General features: G+C 34.4%; 1 protein-coding gene across 5 annotated transcripts in view; it reads right to left on the bottom strand.

The window, feature by feature from the left end:
• Nucleotides 1-22,993, bottom strand: part of LOC115210863 (tether containing UBX domain for GLUT4) — a 57,019-nt gene that overhangs the window by 2,871 nt on the left and 31,155 nt on the right. For 2 of the 5 annotated variants that reach the window (XM_036502081.1, XM_036502080.1), the window contains exons 15-18: nucleotides 21,367-21,419; nucleotides 19,113-19,164; nucleotides 9,265-9,343; nucleotides 1,517-1,700 (exon numbers count right to left, since the gene is read on the bottom strand). In XM_036502081.1, the coding sequence (XP_036357974.1) occupies nucleotides 1,517-1,700; nucleotides 9,265-9,343; nucleotides 19,113-19,164; nucleotides 21,367-21,419 (368 nt within the window). The remainder of the gene's footprint in view (nucleotides 1-1,516; nucleotides 1,701-9,264; nucleotides 9,344-19,112; nucleotides 19,165-21,366; nucleotides 21,420-22,993) is intronic. The other 3 variants (XM_029779624.2, XM_036502082.1, XM_029779625.2) reach the window with 3 other exon arrangements.

Consider the following 22,993-nt stretch of genomic DNA (forward strand, 5'->3'; position numbering starts at 1 on the left):
TTTAATGTCTGTTGTCTATGCTGGCATGGGTTGGATGGTTTGACCAGGTTTGGAAAGCTGGAAGGTTGCACCAGACCCCATTCTTATTTGGCATGGTTTCTATGGCTGGATGCTCTTCCTAATGCCAACCACTCTGAAAGTGTAATGGGTGCTTTTACATGCCATCTGTGTGACACTGGTATCTGCCATGACTGCAGTTTTGCTCGGTTCGATGGGTCTTCTTCTCAAGCATGACGTAATGCCAAAGGTCTCAGTCATTGCCTGCATGAAGCCCAACACTGAAAAGCAGTTCAACCACATTGCCTCTGTGAAGCCCATTGCTTGAAAAGTGCTTTTTATATGCCAGTTACATTACACCAGCATCAGCCACGACTACAATTTCACTTGGCTTGATGAGTCTTCTCAAGCACAGCATATCACCAAAGGTCTCAGTCACTAGTCATCGCCTCTGTGAGGCCCAAAGTTCAACAAATCTGCTTCACCACCTCATTGCAGGTCTTCTTGGGTCTACCTCTAACACAGGTTCCCTCCAATTAGAAATCGGCATTTCTTTACACAACTGTTGTCATCCATACACATCACGTGACCATACCAGCACAGTTGTCTCTCTTGCACACCACAGCTGATGCCCCTTATGCCTAACTTTTCTCTCAAGATGCTTATACTCTGTTGAACATGTATACTGACACTGCACATCTAGCAAAGTATACTGGCTTCATTTCTTTCAAGCCTGTGCATGTCCTTGGCTGTCACAGCCCATGTTTCACTGCCATGTAGTATAGCTGTTCGCACACAGGCATGCACCATACAATTTGCCTTTCAGTCAGAGAGAGGCTTTTTGTTGCCAGCAGAGGTAGGAGCTCTCTGGACTTCACCCAGCTTAATCTTATTCTCACAGCTACACTCTTGGAGCATCCACCTCCGCTACTAACTTGGTCACATAGATAATTGAAGCTGTCTACTACCTCTAGGTTACCACCTGGTAGTTGATGGAGTTTATTTTCTGTACAATTTTGGTGTTTATTGTACCTGCGTATCTTCCACATACGAAAGCTATTTTCTCTGTAAACCTTCCTCTGATATTGTTGCACCTTTTATGTGCCCAAACCTTACACCAGGTGCATCTTATGAAGTTTCTACTTGCACCTTTTCTACAGATCAAGAAAGGGTTTGTGATTTGTCTGCCTTCCTACTTACTAAGACTTTGGTTTTTGCTTGGTTAACTCTAAGGCCCTTCGATTCTAGATCTTGCTTCTATGCCTGGAACTTCTCTAGTTCTGGTAGTGATTCAGCTATAAGAGCCTTTTCTAAAAGATATTAGCAATAAAAGTGAAGTGAAATACCTACAACTTGGAATGAAAGCTAAATAATAAACACAGAAGACTAGTGTTTTACTTTTGTTTTATGTCACTTGCTACAGAAAAGTTCAGATATTATCTACTTAACACTGGACTTGTTGCTATATATGCACATTCTAGAAAATGACAAATGCTTGAAATTTCATACATGAAAACTTACCCAGTTTGAACCATTTGGGAACAAAATTCTCATAATTTTGAGATCCTGATGGCTTTGGTGTTGATCCTGATGGCTTTGGAGTAGATGTTGATCCTGATGGCTTTGGAGTGGACGTTGATGGATTTTCTTGAGAAGTAGAAGCTTGAGAGGACTTGTATGAAGCAGTTTCTTTTTTATTATTTCTACAAAGAATAGATAATTTTCAGTGAATGATTAAATATTTATTGAAATGTATCTGAACAAGGAAATAAAATCAGCTGCAGATCAAGCACCTTGGCCTAAGAAGGTCATGATCAGTGCCCTTCTCTTCTGACTAACACACAAAAGTAAAAACAGTCAACAACCTCCATACTAGGGAAATTAAAATCTAAGACAATGCTTGTGAGTACAAATCTAATGAAGAATGAAAACCTAGAACAAGTTAGAAAATGGTAAAATATTTATTTTTGTGTATTTCCCTTTTAGAAGACCAATTTTCCATTTCATTTTCTGTACTAAAAAGTCCAATCTTTTTGTACACTAACTTTTACTCTAATGACGATCTCACATTCATCCTTCCATTACGTAGCAATTCAAAAGATATCTAATCTCTTTAAACCATAAATTTAACTAGTTTTCAGTTAAAACTTATACTGTGGCATATTTCATATTGCAACATGAAATTCAGAACAAACATGTCCTTCATTATAATCTTTAGAATATTACAAATGATAACAATTGATGAAATCATCTCTAATCTACAACACACACACTTGTGTGCATGTGGCATGTGCATACACATACACACACTCTTTTGTGGTTGTTTGACCCACTAGAAATAGCAGTCAACTCTTGTTCAAATCACACTCCACCTTCTTCAGATAGGGAAAGACACATTAGATAAAATAATTTGAGATAACCTCAAAAAATGACAGTCAAGATTGGAGTGCCTTTAATCATAAATCTGTTCCATGATTTAGGTCTAAATAACAACCTTTAATCAATAATTAAGATCTTCTTTGAGGTATTCCAACTTCCACCATATTGAGACTTTTCGCAGTATCAGAATAACAACTGTATGAGCCAATTACAGAGTTGCAATATCTGCATCATTACATCTTATTTCCAAAAAAGAAAGGCACATTGGATGGTCTTAGGCAGTGGTTCTTAACCATTTTTTTGCCTATGAACTCCTTTGATTCCTATTTCACTCATGTGGACCCTCATAGCTATTTGATGTTTAAGAGATCCCATTATATTTTTATAATTAAATATTAGAAATTGTATTAAAAAAAATTAAAATATTTTGTGTTGTATAAATATAACCAAGTTATTACACAAATTTTAACAACAAAATCTGATATGGACCTCAGTTAAGAAATTCTGGTCTAAGGTATGTTATCTGATGAGGAGAGATCCCTACCCAACAGGAAAAATGGGTAGTCATAATTGTAATGTCTTTGATCATAAGTCTGCTTAATCAAGACTGATCGGGTGGTTAACCAACAAGAAACTGAAACTAAATTTTATCATCATCAACATTTAACATCTGTTTTTCATGCTTTACTCTATATATTTTTGCACTTTTCTTGTAGATCTACTTTGGAATGCTGGTATCCTTTAAAGGGTTGGTGCAGCTGTTTGGTGCCACCTGTCTGGTGTTGATTTGAAGCAGACTTATTTTGACATCAGATGTTTTTATGTTTCTGTTGTTTATGTGAGTGAATATATTTCTCCTTATGTGTATGAGGAGAAGGGAAAGTGTTTTTGGTCAGTTGTGTTCAATTAATAAATTGTAATGTCTCACTGTATGTGTATATTTCTGCATGTGTGTGTGTGTTTCCAGTATCAAAAAAGCAGTCACCAAAACAAGTTCAATGTACACTCAGCCATTACCAAATTACCAATGTTCAAACATGTGTGTCTAGTTGTCAAATTCTGACTTTTGAAAATGGTGTTTTCTTTTATGGCTGGATATTCATTCTGCCCCCATTTAACCCTTTAACATTTAAACTGGCCATATCTGGCCAAAACATTCTGCCTGTTTTATCTTCAAAATGGTCCTATCTGGCCTTTCACACCTACTGTACAGTGCCATTTTAAACATCAACAATCACATCACTGAAATCTCAAAGCTATGAAATTATGCATGATTAATTTTAAATGATGTGAATACATAAGCATTACATTTGACAGAGTAAAATGAATGCTTAAAGGGTTAATCTAACAAGTACTGTCTTATATTTGTTTAAGTTCATAAGCTACAGTCAGAGCTGGTTTCAGACATTCATTACTTTGTTAATTCATACTTTTGTAAATTTTTATTCAGATTTTAATGTAAATGATACTAAATGTACAAAATTGTGAAGAACTATGTATCCCTTCCTTTTATTTTGCTAACAGAACTTCTGTTTTCATAATTATTTGAACCTGTTTTTCATTGGAATCTTAATTTTATCCTAGGCAAAAATAATTGCCAGTTTACATTATATAAATAAACCACATTCCAATTTTTTTTCAACAAATCCAAATTGGAATAGTGAAAACGTTTTGGTCTGTTTATTTCTTCTTTTTCAAAGAATACTTCTCACTGATTCTACAGGAATATCTGAGAGTTATACAGTTTTTCTATGTTGAAACAGTAGCCAAAGTTTAACAGAATTGATAAGCTTCAAAAATAGTTTTCTGTTAGTTACTATTTAAACTAAGTTAGTTACTAAACAAATTAAATCTTAATATGAATAAATATTGTTTTTTCACAGTCACAAACATTTACCAATAAAATATAATAATATTTAGAGTTATACAATAAAAATTACATTCCTAGTCTTAAAGAAAATTGTAACCTTTTTGGGGGGTGCATTTTTAATGTCAATATGGATTGTGGGTTTTTAAAATCACTTATCTCCAACATACTAGCAACTCATCATCAACATCAACATTTAATGTCTGCTTTCCATACTGGCATAGGTTGTAAGGTTTGGTAGGAGCTGGCTAGTCAAAAGACTGCACTATGGTTCACTGCCTGTTTTGGTATGGTTTTTAGGGTTGGATGCTCTTCCTGGCATCAACGATTCTGCAAAGTGGACTGAGTGGTTTTTATGTGGCACCAGCACAGGTGAGGTCAGTTTTGGCATGTTTTTTTTAAAAGTTGGATGCTTTTTCAAATGCCAACCACTTTACATTGTGCAGTGGATGCTTTTTGTGAGGTACCAACACTGGTAGGATCAACAAGACAAAGATCCTTTGAGAGGGGATGTAGTATTGGAGGTGAACTTGTATGTCAGATGATGAAAGGTTAGAGTGTGACAGAGAGACAGAAACAAGTGTTTTGTTGTAAAGGAGACAGGGTTACTCAGTCAGAGAGAGAGAGAGAGAGAGAGAGAGAGAGAGAGAAGGGGTGATCAAGACTAAGGTCAGTAATGGGTGTGTTGCTGTATCATTGACTGTTGTTTAACATTCCAGTCAGATTTGATTAAACAGACCTATGATCAAAAGCATTCTAGTTGCAACCATCATATTTTTTTAATTATATTTGTCATCTTTATTTAACAGTCCATCCCCAAACAATTTCAGAGACTCTGAAAAATGAGTGTTGTCAAAACAAAGATTCCTGTAGTTTAGATTTTAATTATTTTCTGTGAAACACACATGTTTATTAATAGAATAAATTTGTGAGGTATCTAGACTTATTCTATAAAGGACAAACCTTCATTGGTAATAAGGCCACAAATTAAAAGGGAAAAAGAATTGAATTAGCTGTTATTTCTTTTATCAACTCTAGAGAAATACATCAAAATTAACCACGAACTCAGAACATGGAAGGATAAAGCTAAATATGGCAAAATAGTTAGCTTGACCCTGCCTTTTCTATCACTCCATAGATCACTGATTTCTTATATAATGATTTTTTAAACAATGATGCATGACCATAAATTTGGGATTAGAGTGAAGTTAATTAAACTGACCTAAGAATCTAACAATTCTGCCAATCTGCTATTTTTGTTGTTTAACATTGAGAAAAAATTGTACTAAACCCAACAAAGACAATCAGAAATATCAAGGAACAAATTTCACACAAGACATTAAGAGTAACTGCATAACATTTTTTTTAGAAGTTAAAAAACCCCCCCAAAAATAAACAAAAAGATTCTGAATTTTACTTGAGAAGGCAATGGAAATCTATCAAAAACATTGATTGGTAGTCAATGACAAAATTTGTGCCACAGAAAATCTAATGATAATGGTACACCAGTTCCAGTAATTAGTCCAGGAAATTTTTGTCAGCAATTTTTGTGGGGTTGTTAGTTTAAATATTAGAGCATGTGTGAATATTAGAATTATACTCAACCACAGTACTGCTACAGGTTTTTATAAATTTATGATGGGATGTATGTGCTTGAAAGACAAAACTAGAGGCTGTGAACATACTGACTTAATCTAACATTTTGAGATTATATATTATATGTCCACTGAACAGGTCTTTTTCTTATGTAGGTAAGAGAGATGGTGATTTGGCTAAATAAAGCTGGCCAGCACCCCTTGCCATTATAATCCTGCTGAGATCTTTGGTTCAGCAAAGAATTATGTATTAAAGATTCTATGGTGACAAAGACAATAATAGTCGGTTACTAAAAGGAGAGCTATAAATTCTGTCACTGAAGCTGTAGTGAAGGCCATGAAATGGCTTGGATAAAGATCAGCAGTTTGCTGTTATAGGGATGCAAGCTGGGACTTGATCAACTCTGGTTGAATCAACTAGGTGAGGGGTCTGATGTTGGAAGACCTGAAACTCCTTGAGACTCCGAAAACATCACTGACAATGCATCCCAGAGCATCCAAAAGATGTATCTTAAAACTACAACTGCATGCTCAGCTGTTTGAGGTTAATTTTAATACAGTCCCCATCTCAGAAGCCCTCACAATAGTGTGGCTGTAAGCCATATGATTGAAGAAGATGTGCTTATCCAGACATTATAAAATCTACATACTAAAACTCTTCTGCTGCCTATGAGGATTAAAATTATGATGATATTGGTTGGAAAATGAAAAAACAAAATATGATTTGAAAATAAAATATAACAAGATAAATTTCTCATTTCACTGAACATGGCACCATATTTAGAAATATGCTCTATGTCAATTGGAAGGTTATACTGTACCATTTGAGCAGGCTGGAGCATACACACTGCACCAATTATAGTGATAGGCCTTCTTTGTTGACACAGTTTGATTAATATAAATGCCGTAGTGACCAAGCAATAAACTGATAACAGTATAAAAATATTGACAGCCTGGCACAGTTTTGTTAGCATTTGCTCACCTCTTCCAGCTAGCAACTCTAAAAACCAGTTATCAAGGCTGACAAGCATTCTTCAATATAGCAGTCTCATTCAACTTCTTTCCTTCGGCTGAAAGCCATTCCTCCCTTTTATTCATCCCTTTTCCTTGACTCACCAACTGGACAATATCGAGTTGAACTACCATACCATACTTATAGTCAAACCTGTTATCTGAACAATATTTTGAGTTTCCATGAACATTTAGTTAGCTACACCATGTAACCCAATCTTGACAGTAATAATGGCACCACCATTCTGTATTTTACTGCTTACAATAATTAATGGCAAATTCAAATTACTGAAATTATCCTTGAGTTTGGGATTACACACAGTAACCTAAACTCAACTAAATGTTCACAGTAGCTTGAGAAATTAATCCTTTAGCATTTAAACTGGCTATATCTGGCCAAAATATTCTACCAGTTTTATGCTCAAACTGGCCATATCTGGCCTCTCACACTTACCTTACATTTGTCAGAGAAATCTGAATGCTAAAAGGTCAATTATTTTAATTTCAGATTATCCAATATTGAAGTAACAAAGGTTTGACTATAAGTATGGTATGGTAGTTCAACTTGATATTGTCCAGTTGGTGTGTCAAGGAAAAGAGATGAGTGAAAAGGAGGAATGACTATGAGCAAATGGAGAAAAGTTGAATAAGACAGCTATGCTATATTGAAGTAATGTTTACAATCCCTAATGAATGTGGTCATTACTATTGCTATATAGAAGGGGATGGGTTGCTGACAAGACTGTGACTGACTGTCAATATTTTTATAATCTGAAGGCAGCAAGGTGGCAGAATTGTTAGCACACTGGGGAAAAAGGCTCAGCAGCATTTTGTCTGTCTTTATGTTCTGAGTTCAAATGCTGCCAAGGCCAGCTTTGCCTTTCATTCTTTTGGGATCACTAAAATAAGTACCAGTTGAGTACTGGAGTCAATGTAATCGACTTAGCCCCTCACCTGAAATTGCTGACCTTGTACTAAAATTTGAAACAGTAACACAGTGAGCTGGAGCTGGAAGAATTGTTAGCATCCCAGGCAAAATGCTTAACAGCATTTTGTCTGTCTCTACGTTATGAGTTCAAATTCCACCTAAGTCAACTTTACCTTTCATCCTCTCAGGGTCAATAAAATAAGCACCAGTTGAGCACTGGGGTTGATGTAACTGACTCAGCCCCTCCCCTGAAATTGCCTGCCTTGTGCCAAAATTTGAAACCAATATTTTCATACTCTGTTATAAGCTAATTGTTATATTAAAGAGGTTTTACAGTTGTGTGATGATCCCATCTTTAGTTTATAATCATTATAAAAGTCCTACATATTGATCATTCTATTACTTTGATCTCAGTTGGATATTTTAAGGGTTTAAAATAATTTTAACACATAAAAATGCCTGACATGCTGAAGGGATTTAAAAGCATTGCAAAATCAGTGATGGTATCATTCATTGTAAGACTTTGTTTCAAGTACACATATGTTAGAAGTCACTGAGCTTGTTGTTACCAGGTTTGTGAGGAGAAAGCAAATAGGGTTGACATTTGAATAGAAAAGTGAGATTTTACAGCATTCGGATTGTGATCAGAAGATATCAAAGACTGAAAAAGTAACAGTGTCTAACATCAATAAAAGAAGACCAGGGATTAAGAAAGTTATCAACCAAGTCTCATTTCATGCATTAAAAAGTTTACCAAAGTCAGGGAAGTATGGATGCTATGAGTGGTAAGGAAAATCCTATACCAACATTTCCTCCAGTTTCATCAACAAAATTGTTTATGGGTTGTGACTTTTCATAGAGTAGTATAAAACACAATATGAAGTCAATAATTTGATGAATCTTCATCAAATGTTATGGTTGGCAAAAATACCTCAAGCAACAAAGCCAAATATTTTCTTAGCAAAATAATAATAATAATAATGAAATTATTGTATAGTGCTCAGGTGCACCACAACTTGTCAGAAAGTGCATATAAAGTACATGCAGTAATGTAGACCAACTTCTACCCCAAAGAATCATTTACATAAAACCAATAAGTGCCAAAATCTATGAACTTATGCAGATACAAATGCATTCTTTGTAATTACACCATGCTTCTTTGGATCTCCAATTCCATATTTTTTTTTATTTAAACAGAGAATGGTAATTTATTTGTAACATGAATTTTTAAGTAATATCTAATGTAAGTATACATTTTATCAATTCAATGATAGGAACTTTGTAAAGAGACACTTTATGTAATTATGTTGAATGTCTTCCTTTTGTATATGATCAGGCCAGTTATCCAAAATGAATACTCCCTTCCTGTCTCCTTCAGATAATTGAGCTCTAACCATTTAGAGTTCATAATTGGTGAGGACCTAATGACTAAGGATGTAAATCTTAACAACAAATCATAAATTTATATTTTCAAAAACATCACTTACTTTTCTGAATATGGAAAGCTAATATCTATATTCTTTTTGCATGTAATATGAGCTGACAAATCAGCTTTTAAAAATGGAGCTGCAAATAAAAAAAGAAAGAAAAGAAATTATAAAAATACAGAAAATTACTTTTTTAAAAATAATTGTGAAACTGAAGTAAAAAAGCTTTTAATAGACACATAAAAAAAAGTTGAACTACTAATCTATCAACTCTCTATATATAACACAGTATTTCTGTAAATGGAGAGCTACTTATCTGGAGGATGGCAACAAGTTATGACACATTAGACAGCCTGTTGATAAGTAGTAAATCATGACAATACACAGATATTGTTTTGAGCTGAGTGGGGGTGCTAGATTCCCTTGTTCAAAAATATAAGGACACAGATCATGTCATATAGCCAGCTGGAGACGATGTCTCCTGGGGCTAAATTACAGCAACATTTGTCCTAAACTAGGACTGTCATGTTATGTTGGCAAATAATCTTTACTCCAAAGTACTGTTGCTGAATATCTCTTGTTGTGAGATTTACAAATAGTAATTTTCTAATATGACAGAAATAGTTTGTAAATTAGAGTTAAAAAACAAACTGAGAAATTAGCATTATGATTGTTCAAATTTCTCATATTTCTTGCTACAACAATAGCATCAACATTAATGTGAGTAATAGTGTAAAATAAAAGTTAGTTGAATCAAATCTAGTACTTAACAGGTAAGTTTAGCAGAGGACTGCATATTTTTTAATAGTAAATATAATCAGCTGAATGAACCCCAGTGCTTGATTAGTAAATTTAGCAGAGGGCCACATATTTTGTGAGCAATAATGTACATAGTCAATTGAATCAAAACCCAGAAGCTCACTGGTAAGTATTTTTTGTCAACTCCAGTGAAATTTGAACATAGAACATCAAGGTTCATAACTAAACACTGTTAAGGTACTCTGTTGTTTCTGCTATCTAAGTCTTTTCTAACAGATTAACATTGCATATCCACTAGATTATAATTATCTAATTAGTGTATGTACACTCCAGAAGTATCCATACACATTATAATTCTTATACCTATGTAAAAACCCCTGCCCTTGGCTCAGTGAGAGAGGTCTGGTTTCTAGCAACAGTAACATTTCATAGCACAACTTTTATCCTTCCCCTAATTCCAGTCCTGCCACCTGCACCTTGCTCTTAGTGAAAATCATTGTCCAGTTTAATATCATAATCTGAACTTTGGTAGAGTCCATTCTATTGCAAATATTTAGTGCAGATATTCAGTTTCTCACCAAGAATCATGAGCACTGTGCTTGCACTTTGGACTACAAACATATTCCCTACAAAAAAGCAACAAAAAAAACAAAACAAAACAAAACATCACCCTTGATGCTATGATTAATGTAATTAACTATTTTCAGGATATAACTCCTTAAGCATTTAAAACCAGCCATCTCTCTCTCTATCCGCTTAATCTAAGTCGACTCTCGGTCACTCGTTGGGTCAGTGTCCTCCAGTCAGTTCTATCCTGAACTGACTGGGATAGAACCAGCCATAACCAGTTGAAATATTCTGTTTTCAAACTGGCTAAATGTGGCCTATCACACCAATCATACATTATTCTAAAAATTAACAGTTACTGCATCAAAATTTCTAAGCTATGAGATAATGCATGATTAATTCAAAACTGTGAATAAATAAGCATTACTTCTGACAGAATAATCTGAATGCTAAAGGGTTAAATGTCTTTTTTAGCCCAGTGTAGCCGGAGCATATAAAGAGAAGGTTTCCTTATACAGTTTCATCTGGAAAGCAAAATCTTGTGGCTAATACAAATAACTTGTGATTAAAATAATTTATTGCAATTGCAACAAATAAAAACTACAGTTATTATTATTATTATTATTTATTATTTTTAAGTTACACAGGTGAAAGCTCCATGCCTGCAATTCTTTCCCCCAGACGAGATCTGGAGAGAATACTTTGACAGAGTAAACTCTGCCAAAGGCATCCCATGGCCAGATAGTGGTGTTAAATTGGTTGACAGATTAAACCTACAGACCAGTGTTTCTCAACCTTTTTACCCTTGTGAACCCTTAAAATAAATTACATGTCCCAAGGAACCCCTGCACAAAAAAAAATTATATGCCATATCTTTCTCATATTTTTTCATCGTAGGTCATGTGATATAAATATCACATATATATATGGTTGTTATATTTTATTGATAACATAATAGGTTAAATAGGATGATGGGATCTAGTCAGTTTCATTTGCAAAATCAGGCCCCCTTAATTTTGCTCAGATTGCTTTCAATTTTGGTGTATCGATGCAGTTCTGAATTTTGATTACACTCAACCAATTACTTTGTCTCATAAATTAAAGAATCTGATGTTATTTGGAATTAAAGGTGGGAAAGTTTGGGTAATTTTTTAGTCAATGTAAACACAGAAAAACTTCACAAAATATATGAAAAATATGTAAAATATTAAGACAATTGATGAAAAATATCTACAATAAAATTCTAATTGATAAATATAAATTTTTATTAATACAAAACACGTGGGTGAAGTAAATCTGGCACAACATGCCAGTGAAGTGAAACACAACACAACGTGTATTTGCATGGTAACAAGCTGTTAATGCTTTGCCGTCTGTTGACTGGCTAAAATTTTCCCACCTTTAATTCCAAATAACAGATTCTTTAATTTATGAGATAAAGTAACTGGTTGAGTGTAATCAAAATTCAGAACTGCATCGATACACCAAAATTAAAGGAGGCTGATTTTGCGAATGAAACAGGCTAGATCCGGATGATGTCTATATTACAGTATTACAATAACCAATAATATGTTGTGCATGTATAGTAATATTATGATCGTGAAATTAGCATATCTCACTCTTTCTCAGAGAATCCCTAGGAACCTTTTGCGGAACCCTGGTTGAGAAACACTGCTATAGACAGTCCCTCTAGTGGACATCTACACATTTCTGTCTCCCAAATTTCACTCACAAAGCTTTCATTGTAGAAGACACTTGCTTAAAATGTCATGTAGTGGGATTGAACTCCAAACTATGCAGCTTTGAAGTAATCCTGTTAACAATACAGCCCAGTTAGTACAAATAAAATGAGAAGAGATATAGTCCTTTTAATAATAGTATTTGATTTAGGCACAAGGTTCTCAATTTAAGGGGATGGGTTAGTCATTGCCATAGACCCTAGTACTTGATTAGTACTTTATTTTATTTTATAGTAACCTCAGTAGCATTTAAAAGCAGGATACAAGTAGCCCTTTTTTTACAACACTAGAAATTTATTTATGTTTTTTCACTTTATTTAAAAAAAATTATTCATCAGTCTGATCTATAACCCTTCACTTTTTATTGCTTCCCCTTGAATACATTCTATAATTACAATACTCTTCCCAATCCTGTTTCTTCTATGTCACTGTCACAGCTGAATCCTGCTTTTCAAGTTGTCTACCTCTCTAAAACTCAATCTTGACCAATGACTTGCTTAAAAATCTACCACTCCCTCATCATCTCATTTAGCTAGTTTGGATTTGTGCCACTCCCAGGGCAAACTTAATCACAATACATCCAACTGAAATTGCATTCAATGAAATCACCACTCCTCTATCAACACCCTTACAATTTCTAAAGGTTTATTAAAGAACTTCCTGTCTTTACAATCAATCACCATTTTAACAACAAATTTCTACAATCCCAACAAGAGAAATCTTTTACCTCAGTGGTTCTCAACCGGGGTCCACACAAGCAAAACACTAAATTGGGGATGCACAGTAGTATATTAAGGGTCCATGAAAAAATTTTCCTTTAGATATATTTATTGCAAAAACAGCTAATGTTTTTCATAGTTCAACCTATACAAGTTAATGTATGAAAAACAGAATAAGAACTCTGAAAGAAGCTTCCTTAAAACTAGTTTTTAAACATTGAATGGCAATGGGGGCCCACTAAAGTAAAATAGTAATCAAAGGGGTCCACAGGTAAAAAAGATTGTGAAGTGCTGTTCTATATGGTCTACTGATCTATTAGAAATAGTACTCAAATCTCTCTCAAATCATACCACAACATTGCATAAACGAATAAGTTGGATAATGTAATTCTAGGTTCCTTACACATACACGAAAATGATGGAATTCTTTTGATTACAAGTCTGCTAGATCAGGATTGATATGGGGCTAAACAACAATCACAGACACCAGTAAAATTTTTGATTTAATTCCCGATTCAAAAGTTTATGCAACCCTATTTAGTTAGCTAATTACTTCTTGAGACATGTTGACAATTAATATAACAACAGTGTCTCCAAGATCCATGACTACTGAAAAAGACTGACAAGATTCTGTTCCACTAACTCCCACCCCCTACACACACACAACTTTACTAATGCATCCATACATCATTCTCCGTTGACAACATACTGGTTATTTCTACATACAGCTTCTTGGACATAGCAACAAAAACTCAAACTAGAATCTTAACTCCAGAAAATCAATACAACTACACCAACACTCTAAATATATAGGAACTAGACTTCATCTATCACCCAGCTTAACACTACTGCCTGGATAAATTCCTCCAACCAGTCTCTAAGGCTCTGAGAAGGGTCATGAACACTGCCTTTCATTCTTTGACTAAATGATATATATATATATAGGGAGGGTTTACGAAAAAAACAAAAGATGAAGACAGGTGGTGTACAAAACAAACAGATGTATTAGTATAATGCTCAGGAATAGAAAAAGTCTTTTACGTTTCGAGCCTACACTCCTCTACAGAAAGGGACACGGAAAAAACAAGGAGAGAAAAAAAACGTGTGTAGTGGCTAATGATCTATCATGGATAATATATATATATATTATCATGGACATGCTGGCTCTGCCAAGATGCATACTGTTTCTGACACAAGCTATAAAGATCTAAGAACAAGTGGTGGTTTCCATGTTATAACAGGCTGCACACATACCAAACATATCAACTACCTACACAATGAAATAAAAGTATTCAAAGTGTTAAGACTGTTTAGGCATCTGAAGCATGCAGGTCGTGTCTGTTGTTTGCTTTCTATAGCCTATCTGTTCACACCAGTAACGCACTGGAACAATAATATGAAACCATAAAATATAAAAAAAAAAAAAATTAATCACCTGTTGTCACATTTTCAACACAATTTATTCAACCAAAACTGTAAGATAATTTAGGCATCTGAGGCTTATAATTTATGTCTGCTGTGTATTCCAACTCACTCTGCCCCTATAACATTATCTATTTATTTATTTTTTTATATCTTTTACATGTCTCATTCATTAGACAGCAGCCATGCTGGGGCACTGCAATGAAGAACTTTTAGTTCAATGAATTGACCCCAGTACTTTTTTTTTTTATCTCTTTTACTGACCTGCTAAATTACAGGGACATAAACAAACCAACAGCTGTTGTCAAGTGGCAGTAGAAGACACACACACACACACATGCAATATATTAAAATCTGATTTATCATTTCAATTTGTTTACATTTTAAGCATGCATTGAATGCAAGGTATTCAATGCAGGAAATACCATTGCTATGAAACCATCCTTAAAAAAGAAAGACAATTATTTTTAAAGTTGTTGTTTCGCCTCAGGTCACATAGTATTGGGCAGACCCAAGATGAAAGGTATTCCAGCTGAAACCATCCCATCTTTTATTCAAACAGTACACACACAGCAATATTATCCTATTGGTCCTTCTTTTCTAAGACAGTAGGGGTAAGATTTGAGGGAGGTTTGGCTGTCATTCATAGCAGACCAAGTGACCATATAGTCACATCTTAAGCTAATTTTATTCAATGTTGTTTAGCCTCAGGTCAGACATGACTGAGGAGACTTATGATCAAAAACATTCCAGTTATCCAGTTGCAACACTTTTTTTGTAAACATATAGGTGTAGGAGTGGCTGCGTGGTAAGTAGCTTGCTTACGAACCCCATGGTTCCAGGTTCAGTCCCACTGCGTGGCACTTTGGGCAAGTGTCTTCTACTATAGCCTTGGGCTGACCAAAGCCTTGTGAGTGGATTTGGTAGACGGAAACTGAAGGAAGCCCATCGTGTATATATATGTATGTATGTATCATCATCATCATCATCATTTAGCGTCCGTTCTCCATGCTAGCATGGGTTGGACGGTTCAACTGGGGTCTGTGAAGCTGGAAGGCTTCATCAGGCCCAGTCAGATCTGGCAGTGTTTCTACGGCTGGATGCCCTTCCTAACGCCAAATCCCTTCCTAACGCCAATATATATATATATATATATATATATGTATGTGTGTGTGTTTGTTCCCCCAACATCGCTTAGCGGTTTGGCAAAAGAGACCGACAGAATAAGTACTAGGCTTACAAAGAATAAGTCCTGGAGTCAATTTTCTTGACTAAAGGCAGTGCTCCAGCATGGCCACAGTCAAATGACTGAAACAAGTAAAAGAGTAAAGAGTATATAGGCAAAGGCACAGCTGTGTGGTTCAGGAACTCAATTTGCAACCATGTGGTCTTGCTGCATGGCACCTGTGGGCAAATGTTTTCTACTATAGCCCCGGGTTGACCAAAGACTTATGAGTGGTTTTAGTAGATTGAAACTATGTTGTAGCCTCTGTGTGTGTGTGTCAGTATCTGTCTCCCTACACCACTCGACATTTTAAGTAGTGATCCAGCATGGTTGCAGTCCAATGACTGAAACAAGATAAGAGATACATCATACAATATATCCTTTTTTGAACATAGTGGAGTTAATCTGAGAGCGATATGGCTGCTATTTCTAACAGATTGAATGACCACATGAGATTCCCTAGTAATGGTGTGTTACATTTGAGGTTGATTTTGGCTTTCAACTTAGCTTGTTCATTTATGCAGATTTATTCAGTATACATTCTTTTCAAAGATACAATTACAATTTTAAAAAATAACAGGTGATAACAAATACAAATTTAATGCAGTTTTACTTTCTCCAACTAAAATAAAATTAAGTCTTTGCACATGGTATTTACTATGTCACTAATTTATGTCAATGGCCCATTTGAATTACTCCCCTTAGATCATTTTATTTATTAAAATAAAAAATGCAAATTATAATTCTTTTTCTATGTGTAAATATCTTTGTCAATTGATCAATGTAAGCTTATACTATACTGAAGAGGTCTAATACACCAAAATAAGTCTATAATTGTGTCCTTGCTGACAAAGATCAGACTTTCCTTCCCTTAAACATGTAAATTAAATCTGAAAGATTAATCTTTTTTCTGTTTTTGTTTTGAAAGCAGTAAATAAATGCTAACACGTCATTGCTTTCTTTTCCCAACCAAGGGAGGAATTTTGGTTAAGTGTCGGTTACTTTGCAACCATTTGGTTTTGAATTATGTCACAGTGCAGCATCTTGGGAAAAATGTCTTTACTATAGCCCTGAGTTGACCAATGCCTTATAAGTAAATTTGGTAGACAGAAACTATGTGGAAGCTCACAGTGTGTGTGTGTATATATTCTTATTCTTTTACTTGTATCAGTCATTTTACTGCAGCCATGCTGGAGCACTACCTTGAAGGGTTTTAGTCAAAGAAATTGACCCCAGGACTTCTTCTTTGTAAGCCTAGGACTTATTGTATCTGTTTTTTTTTTTTGCCAAACTACTAAGTTACAGAGATGTAAACACACAAACATTGGTTGTCAAGTGAAGGTGAGGGGGCAAACACAGACACACACATATATACATACATATATATATATTATACATACACACATATACACATGCACACACACACACACATACATACATACATACATATACACATGCACACACACATATATACATACACACACACATATATATATATATATATATACACGATGGACTTTCAGTTTGTCTACCAAATCCACTCACAAGGCTTTGGTTGGCCCGAGGTTGTAGTAGAGGACACTTGCCTAAGGTACCATGCAACCACTTAGTTGGGAAGCAAGCTTCTTATTACACACCCACACCTGCACCTATATATATGAGTGTGTTCCCTCCCCACTTGACACCTGTTGGTTTGTTTACATATCCCATAACTTAGCAGTTTTGCGTAAGAAACCAACAAAAGTACCAGAGCCAAAAAAAATAAAAACGTAAGCATGGGATTGAATGTTCAATTAAAATCCTTGAAGATAGAGTCTCAGGTTGGCCACAGTCCAGTTATAGAAACAAATAAAAGAAACAACATATTGCACATCGCCCCCATGGATTTTATAAAGTATAGTCAATTTAAGACAAGGGACGTAATTCACGTCCAGTTTTAATCAGATGATTAACAATCAGTGACAGAGTTAAAATCATTAAGTGATACAAGTAATTTTAATCTTTAAGCAAGAATACTGAAATGATATATATATTGTTTATTCTTTTTACTTTTATGTTTTTATTCTAGCATGAATATATTGTTGAATATATTCATGAATAAATTGTTACATATACTGAAGCACTGTTTTATAGTCAGATGCCCTTCTTGTTGCAAGCCCTTGCCTGTTTTCCAAGTAAGGGATCTCTTACTGCACACATATTTGAAGGTTTGAAGTGAGAAGATGATTTGTTAACAAGAGATATGGTACCAACACTACTTGTAGCTCATGAATTATGTGGTGTGCAAACATAAATAAACACACAAACACGCACGTTTTTGTGTGTGTGTGTGTGTGTCTGTTAGTTTATATTTGTGAAAAAATTCTGTTGTGTAACTATGTATGTATATTTTAATAACAATTTGACCTGGCTCCATCTGACAAAATTTGTGGGTATGTAAGACACATTCATCTAATCAGAAATCTGATGAGATGGGTGTGTCCTATGCACTCATGACATTTATGGAGCTAAGTCAAACTCATTAAAAAATATATGTACCTCTTGTCCACTCATGTATTTGTTTTATGCATTTTGAGCCAAAAGCCTTGTAACTTGCATTTAAAAGTAAAAGAGTATAAATAATGGACTGGATACATTTATTTGTGCATTATAAACTTATACCTGTTTTTGATATGCGTTTTGGGTGCATTCATGGTTTAATTTACTGCAGTTGGTGTGTTGGACTGACAACAATAGCATTCACTACATTTCCAATCAATCAATTAATCGGCTGAGTTAACTGAACCATGAATGCTCTTGAAATGCATATAAGAAACAGCAGCTGCAAGTCTATATTTTACAAATAAATGCATAAAGCCTATTATTTGTCTTTTTCTTAAGTATCACTTTGTGAATACATACTATATTAACTAAGTAATGTAAAAATGGATTTCCTATGTCAAATGGTGAAGGACTTTGACTTCAGATTACCTGGATTTCAATGCCAAGCACCAAAAAGTATTTTGCTTAGATTACTAATCTCTTATTAATGACTCTTTGTTCAGATAAATTCTTGATTTACTGAAATTATCTCTGCTTTCCAGAGCAGGTAAACTAATTTTTTGTGGTGGAAATTGGTACCAACTCCAAACGAGAAGGGGAGATAATCTCATGAATCAGGAATTCCCCAAAATTAACAAGTTGACATACATGCTGTTATGGGAAAGTCAGTATGATTGTCTGAAAAAATATACGTTACATGTCTATCTATCACACACACGATGAGCTTCTTTCAGTTTCTATCTACCAAATCTACTCACAAAGTTTTGGTTGGTTTAGGTCTATACTAAAAGATTTTTGTCCAAAGTATCATGCAGTGGAACTGAACCCAAAAGCACATGGTTGGGAGGTGAACTGCTTTGTCACATAGCTATACTTGTGCCTAATCATATAAATAAACAAATAAAAGCCCAAAACAGATTAAAATTATATGCGCACCTTTGTTGCATGTAGAACTAAAAAATACGTTGGAAGCCGGAACAAGCTTTGCCTGTAATGTAAGGAAATAAAAGTAAACGAACCTTGTTTAAATATCAGCAAGTATATCAAAATATGAAATGATATTCAAAATTAGTATACATTTTTGTAATAATCATAAGAACATCTACAGAAAATGGCAAAAAGGAGAGACATTCTAGATTATCTGGTCATCCCATGAGTTCTGTCCGATTTTACCTTCTTTAAAATTTAATAGTATTTTAGAATGTCTAATGGAATCAACAATTATTTTTATGTATTTGTGTACATTTAAACTAGTTAAATATTATTTTACAGAATAATAGAATTAAAATTTCTTTGATTAAAACCCTTTCTAACATGGAAGTATCCAAAGAACATTTAAGGCACATAATGCTTTATGAGTACAAAAAAGGAAACTCTGCTGCTGAAGTGACTTGAAACATACACTCAGTTTATGGGAAAGAATGCTTGAATGAAAGAACTTGCAGAAGATGGTTTGCAAAATTCAGAAGTGGATATTTCAGCCTTGAAGATGAAGATCAAACAGGACATCCAGTTGAGTTTGATGATAAGCTCCTTGAAGAAAATCCTACACTATCAGTTGAAGAATTGGCAATAAAGCTTAGTTCAAACCATAGCAACTGTTCATTGTCATCTTCAACAATTTGGAAAGGGTCCTAAACTTGAAAAATGGGTGTCTCATGAATTGTCCAAAAGCAACCGTAAATCCTGAGTTTGACATCTGCTCTTCTTGCCAGTCTCACGAACTCATTTCACCCTTTTTGGATAGATTTGTGACTGGTGATGGAAAATGGATCTTCTATTGAAATGTTAAATGTCGTAAACAGTGACTTGGTAAAAGAGAAAAAGCTCAACCACAACCAAGAAGGGAACTTCATGGAAAAAAGGTTCTTCTATCTGGTGGGATTGCAAAGGAGTAATTCACTTTGAATTGTTATCACCTTATGCAACAATCAATGCTCAAATCTACTGTCAGCAATTAGAATGTTTGAACCAAGCTTTGAAGAAAAAAAGGCCCGTTTTAGTGAATCGAAAAGGAGTGATGTTTCATCAGGACAATTTGCGACCCCACACTGCAAAGATCACATCACAGAAGATCGAAGAGCTTGGTTGGGAAAAAATTCCTCATCCACCTTATTCTCCCGACCTTGCTCCTTCAGACTACCATTTGTTTCGTAGTTTACAGAATCATTTGGGGGACATAACTTTTGCAAGCCAGGAGGAGGTCGAAACTGACATTTCAGAGTTCTTTGCTTTGAAAGCAAAAAAGTTTTACATTGATGGGATTAAAAAGTTTGTAAATAAATGGAAGGAAGTCATAGATAATCAGGGAAAGTACATTGATGATTATATTTCAATCAAATATAACATTTGATCACTTGTTTTCTTTATTCAAAATTCGGACAGAACTTATGGGATGACCTGATATTTTCATAAACTGACATTCCAAAAGTTATACACATTAGAGATAGCAGCACTACAAGGCACTATACAAGTAAACTGCTGTATATATTTATATCAGAAAATATAAAACCAAAAATCAAACATGGAACAAAACACACAGAGCTGCACTTGGTAGATCAATGAAGCCATACAATATAAACTGATAAATATTAATTTAAATTGTATAGGATGGTGCACAACTTCTGGATAACTTTGTCTGATTTCATATAAATAGAGATATCATTCACTACAGCAATGGATCTGGTGCCTTTCATAGGCATGTTAAAACAATAGCAAAACTGGGATCTGTAAATATTACGATATTCTCACATGGCTTTCTTAACATCGGACGTTTTTATGTATGTTTCCCAGGATTAACATAATTCTTTAGTCAGATAAAAATAACTCTAATTACCAGGATTGTAAAATATAAAATAGAAAGAAATTAAGTCAAAACTGAAGTAGAAGTATTGTAATCATCATCATCATCATTTAATGTCCATTGTCCATGCTGGCATGGGTTGGACAGTTTGACCAGGGTTGGTAAGCTGGAAGGCTGCACCAGACTCCAGTCTGATTTGGCAAGGTTTTCTACGGCTGGATGCCCCTCCTAATACCAACATTTACATTTATCTTATGCGCCTTTAAAAAAGTAAAGAGTTATGTTATAAATCTATAAAAGCTACTTCTCAGTCTAACAGATCAGTCAAAATGTGGAAACAGTATTGTAATACTGTAGCAGTTATATATTGATGTAGTAATAACTTACTGAAATCAAGCTTTCGCTCATGTTTTTCAAAGTTTTCTTTGGAGGAGAGATATCTGTCAATAAAATTGTTTTAATTTAATATGCAGTTGGCACATGAAAGCAGTGTTGTGAATTAAACATTTATATCAGTTCAAGAATGTTCCAAACATTTGAATTGGTCTAAATATTTGTTTTTATTAGATTTTCTATAAATGTGATTGTAACAGAGTAAAGAGAATAAACATTTTATTTTAGATTTTTATTGAAATGGAAAAAAAAAACCCCTCTCAAAAGCAAAAGAACAACCAAACAACACACACACAAAACTGCTTTAGAGTACAACTAAAATCTCACTGAGCAGTGTCCATTGTGTCATCAACTAAGACATTGTTATGAAGTGGTTTAAAGATGGCTAAATGACAATGGATTTCACTTCAGCTATGAAAGCTAACAAAAAACCTATCAATTATGGTATTTAGTCATTATTTTTTACATTTGCAGTCCAAATAATTTTGCTTATCATCCTTCTGTGATCAATAAAATAAAGTACCAGTCAATTATTGGGGATCAGTTTAATTAACTATATTCTCCTGATGAATGCAAGTCCTTCTAGCAATATTGATTTCAAATTTTAGTACAAGGCCAGTAAGTTCAGGGAAGTGGGTAAATTGGTTACAGTGATCTCAGTACCTAACTGGTACTTATGTTATTGACTGACTCTGAAAGGATGAAAGGCAAAGTTGACCTTGGCGGAAATTCAACTCAGAATGTGAAGACAGCAAGCTGGCAGAATCATTAGCAATATTAGAAATCATTTAAAGTAATACACTGTTTATAGAGGTCGCCTGATCTGTGGTGTATAATGTAGAACCAAGAGGACTGAATCTTTGAAAAGTAAGTATCTCTGGGGGTGACATTAATACAGCACAGGCAGTTTGTTTATTTTGGTATCATTGGTCATAGATTTCCATGAGGACAATAATTAGTTCATTTTATTTCTGACAGTCAGAGTATAAAGGGAACATTTAGCCATGTGACAGGAACTTCTTGTAAAAGAATGTTTTTATTATATTTTTTCTCTCAACAAATTTATGTCTTATATTGATAAACCAACAAATGGTACACATGATATGGTCGAAAACACTTGCCCAAAAGTATTGTGCAACTAGGTGGTTCTGGTTTGAATCTAGAGCCACAAAGTTGTGAAGTAAACTCTTCCACCACACAGCCACATATACAAATCATAGACCAATAGGTAAGCATGCTCTATAGTCAGCTAATGGTGTATAATTTACCAGCCATATACATAATAACTGTATGTAGAACTATTAAAATTGTATATGAGAACAGCTCTAGTTCTCTAGTTCACAAGAATTACAACTAGTTTCAAATGAAAGATTACTTTTGTGTTATAATTTATATACAATGTAGTGTGCTTAATCTGAGATTAAGAATCCTTATGTGGAAAGGAAACAAGGGTAGGATTATCATTAGCAATGAAACTGTATTATGCTGAAAGGCTTATTCCAGCAAGAATGCTTAACACACTGTAGTTCATATAACAATAATTTTGTTCAAGAGTTCTAGAAATAATTTTTTCATGGTAAAATGATGCTCACACATACACACAGGAAAGTGAATGAAAAGA

The sequence above is a fragment of the Octopus sinensis genome, linkage group LG4 (assembly GCF_006345805.1).
Source record: "Octopus sinensis linkage group LG4, ASM634580v1, whole genome shotgun sequence".
Lineage (NCBI taxonomy): Eukaryota > Metazoa > Mollusca > Cephalopoda > Octopoda > Octopodidae > Octopus > Octopus sinensis.